We start from the raw sequence: 12,142 nt of genomic DNA on the forward strand, positions 1-12,142 counted from the left end.
TAGTCCAATATCAGTTTTACAAAAGTAATGTGACTATGATTCATAAGGATTTGTATTTATATATTTAATGGGAATGTCTCTGTTTATGACACGGCAACTGAAACACACGCTGCACACCTGCTTGTTATTCCTCTCTAAAGTAAACACACCAGGCCCTTAGGTCCCCCCCCCCTCAGTTTCCACCATGTTCTCCCGTGTGTTTGTCTGCTGTTGTTTAGTGGTTCTCAGCGTGACCCCACACACGACCACACGCATGTTCAAAGAGGGGGGCAGGTGCCACCGATGACAGGATCCCGGTTGAAAGGTAAATGGGAGGTCTGCACGGGAGTCACTGGGTGAGTCAGCAGAGGCGCACGCACGCTCGCACGCACGCTCGCACGCACGCACGCACACACACACTGACATTCCATCTTAACAAATGAGAACAAAGTTGGTCAGTATCATCTGACCTGCTGAGTCAACTCTGCACCATTAGAATTATGAGGCCTAATGAGAGAAGAAAGGAGTGACCCCAGAAGGCGCGCACACACACACACGTGCGCGCGTGCACGTGCAAGCTTTGGCTTCCTGCCATCAATACTGATTCTCATGAGACAAGATGTTTGATTTGCTTGTGGATTATTCAGGATTCATCTAAAACACAAAGCCAGAGGGAGGATTTTTTCCTCTTTTTGATTGTTGGCGCCCCCTCTTGATACTGTTTGGCTCTTGAGGACATGTGAAACCCAAACTACAGACAAGCACATTGTCCTATAAGTACATGTTGTACAGCAGCTGCAACTGTGAGTCACAGATGAGCAACTAACGTTCAGAAAGCCGCGGTCCAAAGTGTCCATAAACCAGGAATAAAGTTGCAAATTTACACAGGGAAACAGACAAATTATCAGGTGGGGTTTTTTTTACACACAGATTAGAGTTTATGATGAATCTCTTTAATCTGACAAAGCAAATAATATCGTGGGTCACACGATAGGTTCCAAGGTCAAAGGTCACTGATATTAAATATAATTAATATCAACACCAGTTTCTAGCAGAAACACGTGTTTGAGTAGCAAAAATAGCAATAAAAGCATATAAGCATATAGCTTTATACTACTGTACATATATTTCTAATTATATCCTCTGCAAAGGAATGTCTGAAAACACAACATCTGGAGCGAACTAAGTGCATCCCAATCTGATCAATATCTGTGGAGTCGAGGCGGGTTTGGATCAGAAGCTCCGTGAGCGTGTAAGTTATTTCTGAAACCACTTCTGAGCCAGCACGGTCCTGGAGCAACGGAAAAATCCCTCATTTACACTCAGGCACCCATCATGTCTATCAACCACTGACGATACCCCCCCCCCCCCCCCCCCCCCACACACACACACACACACACACACACACCTAAATGACTGAAGATTTGTTACACGGGCTCTGGGATTAAATCAGAAAGCTACAATTAGCCACTCTAAACACTGAGGGAGTGTAGCAACTAGCCTCCTGCCTCCGCTGAGTCCCCTCACATGGAAAACATAAGTGACGTAGCGCCTAAATGCTGTGATAACATTTGAAGACAAGGTGGGGGGGGGGGGCAGTGCAGGGGTATGTGCCTTAATGCATCCTCTGGGTGTTGAGGAGGACAAATAAGAGGAGGAAGAGCCGGCTCTGCTCAGTACTTCCCAAACAGAAGTTAGGACGGATTTATTGTAAGTGCAACAAGCGAGCGCCTGTGAAAACAGCGTGGACGGGATTCATTCTCCCGATAGACGTCTCACTTCCACGCCTCTTCTTTTCCTGCTATTTATCGTTGTTTCTACTCTCAGAGACGCAGATGTGAGCTACTTCTCCCGTTTTTCACCACCACGTGCACGTGCACGTAACTCAAGATGTCGACAGGTGGCCCGACCTACAGGAGCAAGTCATGGGACAAGTTCATTCCAGCATCCTGGACCACCAAATCTGACTCTTTGGCCTGGAATGTTTGGTTTCTCAAGCTCCGGAATGTCCCAGCCCTTATGGAAATGCATGCACCCAGCCTTCATCCCTCACTAGGATAACTCCACAATCACTCAGACAATAATGGAATTACTGTAAAAGGGTCAATTATCAGCGGCGGGAGTGCTGGTGCACCACGGAATTCCAGGGGAGTGCGATCACAGCCAGACAGGCGTTGAAAGCTCATATCTGTGGCTTCGGTGGGGCACCAAAGTCCCACGAGGCCCTTTTGAGGATCGGAGGAGGTGTTTCCGAGGAGGAGGTTTTTCATTTTTCCCTCCAGAAGGAAGTCAAAGTCTTTCCGGATCAATCCAAGGAGGGTGACAAAAACCTCATGGGAGTCTTGAAACAAATTACTGTTGCGCAATCCTTTTGTGACTCCAGGCGCTGAAACATGGAAGAGCCGTTGCCAGTGTGCGAGTTTGTGGGCTGCTGCAAATAAGCCACGCAGCATTCCAGGGGTCTTGCGCAACACTTCATGAAGTTGTTAATCATAAACCGACTGCTGGTTAATAAGGAAAATTTGAAGCTGTTTACAATAAAGATCTGGGCTGTGGACGGCGCCACTCGGGCAACATTGCGTCCAGAGTGTGTGCAAAAGCAGGTTGTGCTGAGCGCTCGGCCAAACCAGAGCAGCGTCCGGAAGCATTCCAACTTTTCCCTAGTTGGTCTCAGGTCTTAGATATGAGGCCGCAGCCCACCAGCAGGGGGCGTTTAAAGGCTTATTTAAAGTTTATGCTGAGGTAGCACAAATGCAAAGGTTAATGCTTGAAACATGCAGCGTTGTGATGGCGACGATGAACAAAATCAGCACGGGAAAACGTGATTCCTTCAATCCAGATTAGGAAAGTTTTGTCCATTTCATGCTGACACCTGCTGTGGCTCGAATGTACAAACCGTCGACTGTCTGTGTCGCTGGTGCCCACTGGGATGGAGCAGGCATGAAATACGGCCCCACTCATCTGCTTCTGGTTTGATGCAAAGCCAAGAGGACATTTTTCCCGCTGATGCGGACAGAGAACGGCCCGGGATGTGATCACAGACCACAAAACCTCTGCTCTGTTTTAAACTCTTCACCACGCCTCTGGAATAGCCGGACCTTTCTCCCGACTCCTGCGTGATTGTTGTCTGACCAGAACCGGCGCTGTGGGCATCTCGGGGTGACTCAGCGGCGTTTGGGGGTGACTCAGCGCAATAGTCTCGATCCTCAATGCCCCCTTCAGGTCCCCAGAGGTGATGAGTGGCTCCGATGGCACCGGCTGGATTAGAGAGTGTTTAAATTCCCTGACGTGACCCTTCAGCCTGCCTCATCATCCCAAACTGAAGAGGCACAATTATCTGGAGACTTTTCCCAAAGGAGGCGCCTCGGGGATTATTTTCTGCTTCATCAATCATAATTTTAATTTTTCTGTCGAGAGAAATTGCAGAGAGTTTGGAAGTAACAGTGTGTAAGAGCGCTGCCGCCCTGTAGGAGCGGTGAAAGTGCTTCCACAGCGTTGAATCCTGAAGTGACCTCACCTAAACAAACACAGCTACAGTGCTGGCATCACACAAAGACTTGATTCTTTTCACAAGAGGTAAATTAGTGTCCTGGAGCGAAACGGGAAGAGCAAGGGGAACTCAGTCATGACGCACTGCTCAAGTTAAACGTTTTCATCTTGTAGCTGTTGTGGGGAGGGTTGTCGCACAAATACCTGCCGTTGTGTCGGTAACGGTGGTTTTAGTCACTTTACAGAAGTGAACAGCAACATTAATGAAGGCATTTATGTACAATTTAAGTCTTAATACTAAAATAACTTTAGAATGACAAACGTGATCACCCCCACGCACACACACACACACACACACACACACACACACACACACATTCTTTGCCAATACACAGGTCTTTACTGTGTATTGGCAAAGAATGTATATGTCAGAATTTTTACACAAATAGGTGTTTATTTAAAAAACCGTCCGTCTGTCTGTCTGTCTGTCTGTCTGTCTGTCTGTCTGTCTGTCTGTCCGTCTGTCTGTCTGTCTGTCTGTCTGTCACCCCCATCTTCCACGTTTTTCTCTGGATTAGACAATGGAAATGATCTAATTCCTTAAACAAAGACGCGTTAAAGCCCATTCAGCTCTAATGAGTCTACACTGCCATCTAGTGGTCAGCACGTGGTACTCGTAATCTGACGTCCATTGGCAGTTTCCAAGGCTTCTTCCAAATTTTTAGAATGATTTCATTTCAAAGAATAAATAAATAAATTCAATAAACTATTTAATAGCTACGCTTGTAAACGAAATGCTTCTGAAATATTATATGTCTTAATCTGAATGGTTATTTTGTATAACTTGGTACGGATTTAGTATTACTTTATGTAGCCTATATATTTGTCCCGAAGTAGGAGGGACGGCGTCGGGAGCATCGTCGGGAGCATCGTCGGGAATTCTGAACGGAACCAAACCGGGAATCCACCCAGGCGGTGACGTCACGCAGCTCTGACAAGCTGGTGGTGCCGGAAGAAAAGATGGCGGATTATGAGGAGCAGCTATCCGACGAGGAAAAGGTAAAGAGTCTAATTTCACCGCGACGCCGGCCCCGGTGGCGGACGTTCGCGCTCGCATTTGCTGCTACATTCGACCGAGTCCGTCGGCGGAACCCGGCGGCGGCCGACGTCGGTAATTTTGAAGAAAAACCCAGGCCGCGGCACAGCGACTGCTGCTGCTCTTATTATTTTTAGCTCAACTTCCGCTCTTTGCGAACCTCCACCGAAGGCTCCTTCTACGGTCCTGACTCAAAATAGGCGCCGTGTACCTGTGATAAAACCCACATAAGCTTCCCCCCGGTCCCACCTTTGCTTCGTGGCCATGTCGCGTCTCTCCGGTGCTTCTGCTCCCGTCTGTTTTAAAGTTCTCCCACACCAAACACCGATGGCTACTTATTTAGCATAGCCGCCGAATGCTAACGGGTAACACGCCCTGTTGGAGACCTCTCTTTTGTCGTTGCACGCAACTATGGAGATCGAGTTTGAAATAATCACGCACGGTTCCTTTTTGCGCTCTTATTTCACGATTGCAGCCGGCCTGCTACCACCCAGCTTGTCCCACTTCTTTTATTAGCGCTGGATCGCGTCGGAGCTAACGATCTACCGTTGGCTCAGGCTATTGTGCTGTCAAAGGAACCGAGTGGGTCAAAAGCTAGAAGCGATCCATTAAAAATCCCCTCTGAACATCTCCCGTTTGTAAGTAGCGTGAGTCCGGCTGCTGGTTTTAGTCAGGGCATCAAGTAAGTTTTATGTCCCATTAAACTAGAATTGCTTGTTATTTTCAATTCCTTAAAAGATCACAAAGACAATACCAGGAAACTACAGGTTGTTGGTGTGTTTTACGACACAGACCTGCAGATATTAGTGCTTTGGTTAATTAATATCAGAATATGGTTACTATTCCATTAACTAGCAACATAATTTAAAAGTGCTTCTCTAATAATACTGAACTATTTATCTGTTTCCGCCCTGTGTGTCTATTTTTTGCGACCCCTACGTGTAATTAATAGATATTGTGTGACGTAATTAAAACTAGAACTTTCTCATGATGGTTACAGGAAAACGAAAGTGTATTTTTAAATAAATGAGCTCTTTGTAGCCGGTTGCGGAACAGTCCGTGACTCTGCACATCAGCCTGAGTCACAAGTTTTGGCTTTTCTCTTAAACGTGTGGGCAACTTATCGATCGGCGGATGCACGGGCATCCTGCTCGCTCGTGCACGGGCATCCGACTTCTGCTCGTGGCAGGAAATGTCGCCGTGTCTTTTGGTTAAAGGATGGGATGGTATTGGTGCATGAACCACGCCGGCTCCTGCAGTGGTGACACCACTTTGGCCCAGTTGGCTTCTGGGTCTGACGTCATGCTTTTTTGGCCGCCTGCCTGGCTCATGGGTAAGAAAACCAGAGGTCCGGACTGGATTGAGCTCATGGAAACTGTATCCATGGGCTGTAATGTTTTCATCTGGGTTTCTGCTTGGAGAGCCGTCTCCATCCGCCAGGCGCCGACGCTCCAACGGGAGGATTCGGGCATCTTCAAGGGCCTGAAACTTTAAAAATCCACTCCTCAACTCTTCGGCGCCGCCGTGAGTGATCTGCAGGCGGCATTTAATGGTGAACCGGCAACCCTTACGAGCTGTCAGGCACCCACACAGAAAGCGTGTGCGTGCGCTTCTTACAGGAAACGGCTCCTACATAATCAGTCTGTGCTAACTTCCGCTGCCTGTACTTAACTGTCTGCCTGCTCGGGCCCGGTTCTACCGCCCCTCCACACTTCCCAGTCGTTTTGTGTTCACTCTACTCCGTAAACTCTCCATACCTGGATCCTGGCGCGCCGAATTCCCCGTTCTCTCTCTCAAAGAATGCGAAGACAGCGTTGTTTTGTCTGGACACGTCAGTGAGGGCAGAACTATGCGCGCTCGCCCAGTACCGGATCAGGTCTGTCTGCTTCAGCTGGAGTAGGACAGGAATCCCCCGTTTTAGTCAGATCCAACTCAAGAAATGGAGCTTTTACTGTTGCGGCTGCGTGAGGAGCTTCCCCCTGTTAGATGTTGAGCCCAGCGTCTTCACACTGGTGTGTTTGCATACTGGGAGTGGTGATGTTAGCGACAGATTAGCGACAGTTAAATGTGACGCGACAGACGTGGACTTTTATCCACCCTCCGTTTGTGTTGCGCCAGAAATGATTTTGGCTTGGCTGGCTTGGCTGAAGCGCTCAAACGCTGGCACAGAGGGCAGTTAATCGTGTCCGTGGGGCAGAATAGCGCCCGAGCCTGTTCCTGCTGGGCTTCATTACCCCTGGTATTATTTTCTGAAGGTGACTGTGACGCCTCCATCGGATAGATGTCATCTCTGGGCTGATGCGTGGCGGGCTAATGGTGCCATGGAGGGGATTGTTGCACAGCTTTCTGGGTAATACCAGGGTGGAGAAGAACCCAGCTGGGGTTTGGTGCACACAGAAAGGAAGGATCCCAGGCTACGCTGGTGCACGGACCCCAGGCTTTGTGTCTATCAGCTCTAGTGTAATTATTCTATTTTCGTGGCTAGTTCACACCGCCTGCTATGAATCCTCACAAAGATAGGCTGGTGGACCAAAAGAGATTAAAAAAGAGTGATTATTTCCAGAAAAAAAGAGCAAGATTATGCAAATGGCTCCAGTGACGCTGATGGTTCCCAGTTCAGGGCAGCTGCAGCTATTATGGTCTTTGTGTTTACTGGAGTCCAGGAAAATGCTGCGCACATGCAGGGAGAAGCTTTCGGCTCTGGAGATCCCGTTCGGACCGCACCCGGGCCTGGAACCGAGTTCCTGGGATGGGTAGGTTCCTGGGACAAACATTTACGTTGAACTCTAACAAACCAGGAACGCGCTTTCAGGCTCTTTCCTGTCCTGCGAATTTGAGAGGCTTCCTGTGAATAAGGAGCTGGAAAATGATCCTTTCGAGCATTTCCATTTCCTGTTTGCTGCAGCTGTCATTAAAGGGGCCTGTCCACATCTGTGTGCAAGGCCGGAGGATCCCCAGAATCAGCATCACGGCCCTCACCAATCATTTCTTCGGGACTTCTCTTCTGCAGCTACCAAACTGGGTCCTTTTCTGTCTTCTTCCTGTTCCCACTGCTGTTTAGAGCAGAGAAAGTTGACGCAAACAATTGTTTCCAGAGGGATTTCAACTCTCAAACAGAATATTCCACTTCCAGCTGGTTGATCAAAGAGTGTTGCAGGTTCTCACACACACACACACACACACACACCATTGTGTTTGCAATAGTTGATTGCTCGGTATAAGTGGGTCATGATGATTTTATACAGAGGACTAGCGTAACGCTGATAAAGCTTCCTGCACGTTCCTCCCCCGCCGTCTTCCTGCCTCACAACGTTGCTCATTATCAAGAATCAATCTGCAGCTCCGCACCGCTGACACGCGACTCGTGTACACACACTGCTAATAAGGGCCCCGGGGATAAACACACGGAAACGTACACACATCAACACCTTCCCCGCCGCACCGGTCTGAGACGCACGGGGGAACCTGAAGACGCCACCGTGCCCTGCGAGTAACAGGAGGAGGTGGAATATAGGGAGAGAGGGGAGAGAGACATAGAACATGTACTACAGTCGTCCTCAGCACATTTCTATGGCCTTATATGGTCGTAAACCATGCGGGTAAGGGAGGGGCCGTCGCCTCGCTGTCAGTCTGACATGTGACCTGGAAACAGGAAGTGTTAGGGTGCAGATGAGAAGAAGAGGAAGTGAGGAAAAGAAAAGTGACAGTTCAAGCGCCGCAGGGACGTGCACGGAACCCTCTGAACCAGCGACGCGGGTGTGTGACACCCTCTGTTGGCCACGCCGCACTGGCTGGGTTCAGTGTTGACGCTGGGACGCCGTGTCCTGGTTTGCAGGACGTGCACGTCCAGGTTGAGCATTTTGTAAAAACTAATCCCTATAAAGGTTTCATATGGTTTGTGGACATTTTTCTGCATATGCTTAGGTAAAATCACATGACTTCACCCCCCATCCTTGTTTTTTGTGTGCAGGTACGCATAGCAGCCAACTTTGTCATCCATGCCCCGCCGGGAGAGTTCAACGAAGTTTTCAATGGTTAGTGCTGCTTTGAGAAGTGTCAATCAAGGGGAACATCATCATGTAATTACCCACAAACCCCTCCGGCCAGGCTGCTCTGCCCCGCCCCCCCCCGCTGTACATTACTTATTACAGTTATTCGCTGTAGCCACGGAGCAGCCAGGGCGCAGCCTCATGCTAAATAACTGCAACGTTTGGGCTGAGTCGAATGCTGGTGTTGACACCAGCGCCCCGAGGGAGCGAGCGTTCATGAAACCCTCCTCGTACATCAGCGAATGTCGTCACCTCGGCGTGGTGCCGCAGGCTGTCTGCCTGCCACTTATCACAGCCCAAGAGCCCAACAACATCCCTGTCCCCCGGTGCCCTTCCCTTTCATCCTGCTCCGACTTCTGAGCTAATTTACCATGTTAGCTTTATTCCCCTGGACGAATGATGATAGGCAGCGTTGTCTTTCGTATCCGGCACGATGTTGGTCTAAAGCTCTCTTCTTTCTTCTTCACAGATGTGCGAATTTTGCTCAACAATGACAATCTTCTCAGGGAAGGTGCAGCAAAGTAAGCCGCTTTTCGTTCATTTTTAAAAGGGGAAACGACGCTTTTCGAGGTTTTTGTTTTGCTTCTTTTAAGCTAAACGAGAATAAAATTAGCACAATGCTACGGAGCAAGTTTTTTCCTTTACTTTGGGACGTACCAATAAAGCATCGCGAAGCGAGAAAGGCCGTCGCCCGCTTCAGCTCTCAAAATAGAAACTGGAACACGCAACTGAAACTTAAACTGGCTGCGAAATCTGACACATTTACACGAAACGACGGCGTTGTCGCGCGTATGTATGCTACCATATGTGCGCTACGTGTTGAACAAACCGGATTCGGGGCTGTTTGGTGACATAAATGAGCAAAAACTCTGACTTGTGCCACCAGTGGGTACAGATCGTCGATGTGTTCAGACAGCGCCGCTATTGACGTCCTCTTGGTACTGGCCTCATGTGACTAACGGCGTTTGTCATCTGTCTGTCTCCTCAGTGCATTTGCACAATACAACTTGGACCAGTTTACCCCGGTGAAAATCGAGGGCTATGAAGAACAGGTAGGTTCACGCTTGAATCCTGAATAATGGGAGCAGGTTAGAGGTGGGGCGAGGTCTAAATCTCAACCAGTGGGATTCAAATCAGAAAGGACAGATCCGACACATGCCAGGGTGCTCAGAGTCGCACCTTTATTCCAAGAAGCTTGTGTTTGATGCCCGTGTTTGCTACAGTAATGATTACACCTCCTCGTGCAAAGATGTCATCATGTCCTCCTGCTCCCACATCACAAAGGGGAATACCCAGCAGGCCGAGGTTATTGTTGGGGGAGAGGACGCTGAATGGAAAGTGGCGGCTGCCTCCCATCCCCATCCTTCCTCCTTATCGTATCATGCTAATATTGTGATATTTATTTGTAACACTAAATGTCTTCGCCTTTTACGATGTCTTCGTATTGATCGGCTCTGCTCCTTCCGTCCAGGTCTTAATCACAGAGCATGGTGACCTTGGAAACGGCCGGGTTCTGGACCCTAAGAACAAGATCTCCTTCAGGTTTGATCACCTGAGGAAGGAGGCCAGCGACCCCCAGCCCCATGACGTTGACGGCTCCATCGAAAGCTGGAGAACTGCTGTGGACTCTGCTGTCAGAGCCTACGTCAAGGAGCACTATCCCAATGGAGTCTGCACTGTGCGTTAGGGCCTCCTCTACACTTGAAAGAAACGCCCGTGGTTTGGTCACTTAAACTTTATTTGTTTCCCATTCTCTCCTCAGATTTATGGGAAAACCATCGACGGGCAGCAAACCATCATTGTGTGCATCGAGTGCCATCAGTTTCAACCAAAAAACTTCTGGTACGTGCCAGAGAAATCGGTGTCATTTTCCTTTTTGCTCCATTTAATATGTGCAATGTTTGCTAAAAACCTGAGGTTTAAACCCAGGGGTGCTTTTTCAGCATAGGACGGGCTTGACACACATTCTGATTTGTTCTTTTGAAAAACTCTTAGCAGAATCCCCGGGAATGTTTCCTTTCCCTTTTTTCCCTGTATTTCTGTCAGAAAGAGGGTGAAGCGCTGAGCCATAAATAGAGTTTGATACGTGCGACACTCCCAATGCCTTGCTTTGATTGTTCCTTGAAAGCATCTGAGAGCTGTTTCTGATCGGGTTAGACTAATTGGATAAGAGCTGGAGCAATCCTCTTTGCTGCTGGGTTTTACTGGAATTGTTAGTTGTCATGTGTAATAATCCCCCAGTTCTTGTGATTGATCGCTGTTACAGAGGCTGTGAGCTTATTTTACCTCTTTATTTTGGGGGGTTTCCCTCATGTTTAAACATCTCTGGTACACAGCAAGTAGATTGGCACTAAAATTCTTAATGAGGTTATAGAAAACACAACCCTTTTTTAAGATTTTAAGTTTAAAAGAGGCTTATTCAGTACAAAAAGCTCTGAAATTCTACAAATCGCAGCTGTTATTTTACCTCTTTTCCTTAAAATTTTAAGCACGGGAACATTGGCATTTCTCAGGAGCAAATGCTGATCTAATAAATAACTAATAAGCGTTGGATGATTCCGCAGGAATGGACGCTGGAGGTCAGAGTGGAAATTCACCATCTCCTCCTCTTCTACTGAAGTGGCAGGAATCATGAAGATCCAGGTAGGTTCCGGCTTTCTGCTCCTGAACTCGGCCCTCCTCGTCTCGCCTGGAGTTTCCAACCCCTTTTTCCGCCTCACGCGCTCTCGTATTGTCGGAGCGAGCGACCCGCTGACGCTAAACAGCACTTCCGATGATTCCAGGTTCATTACTATGAAGATGGAAACGTTCAGCTGGTGAGCCACAAAGAGGTCCAGGACTCCATGTCGATTTCTGTGAGTACAACGCGTCGTCAGACATGTTTGAAGCTTTCATACGGTGAATGTGCACACGGACGTGCACAGTCTGCTTCCATGTGGTCACGTGTCCGTTTGAGTCCTTCCTGAAACGAGTTCCGTCTCTGTTTGTAACAGAATGAGGCTTCGTGTGCAAAGGAATTCGTTAAGATCATGCAGGCCGCAGAAAAGGACTATCAGGTGATGACGATACATCTGTCTGAAAGTGCCGCCTGGTTCTGATCCAGGCCTCTCTCCCCGCCCGTCTGCTCATCATTCGCTCCGTTTTTTTCCCAGATGGCCATCAACGAGAATTACCAGACCATGTCGGACACTACCTTCAAAGCCTTACGCCGCCAGCTTCCTGTGACGCGCACCAAGATCGACTGGAACAAGATCCTGAGCTACAAAATTGGCAAGGAGATGCAGAACGCTTAGAAGCACCAGAGAGAGTAACGGATGACTCCCCCCAGATGACACCACCCCCGACCCCTCCCTAACAACATTGCATGACTGGATAGTTGTTTTGTCTTTGTGGGAAAAAAAAAAATAAGAAAAAATAAAAAAAACGGGGATAAAGAAAGGTTTGGCTCTCACATCAACACATTGGGGATCTACTTTTAGCATCTTTTTACCGGTTAAACAGTTGAGTCAGGGCAAGATAGGGACAGTTC

General features: G+C 48.4%; 1 protein-coding gene across 1 annotated transcript; it reads left to right on the top strand.

Moving 5' to 3' along the window:
• Positions 1–4,488: 4,488 nt before the first annotated feature.
• capza2 (capping actin protein of muscle Z-line subunit alpha 2) lies at positions 4,489–11,906 on the top strand. The gene is made up of 10 exons (NM_001245096.1): positions 4,489–4,527; positions 8,535–8,598; positions 9,083–9,134; positions 9,602–9,665; positions 10,085–10,291; positions 10,376–10,455; positions 11,178–11,256; positions 11,397–11,468; positions 11,607–11,669; positions 11,766–11,906. Exons 1-10 carry the CDS (start codon positions 4,489–4,491, stop codon positions 11,904–11,906), a joined length of 861 nt encoding a protein of 286 aa, NP_001232025.1.
• The last annotated feature ends 236 nt before the right edge of the window (positions 11,907–12,142 follow it).

The sequence above is a fragment of the Takifugu rubripes genome, chromosome 9 (assembly GCF_901000725.2).
Source record: "Takifugu rubripes chromosome 9, fTakRub1.2, whole genome shotgun sequence".
Classification (NCBI taxonomy): Eukaryota; Metazoa; Chordata; class Actinopteri; order Tetraodontiformes; family Tetraodontidae; genus Takifugu; species Takifugu rubripes.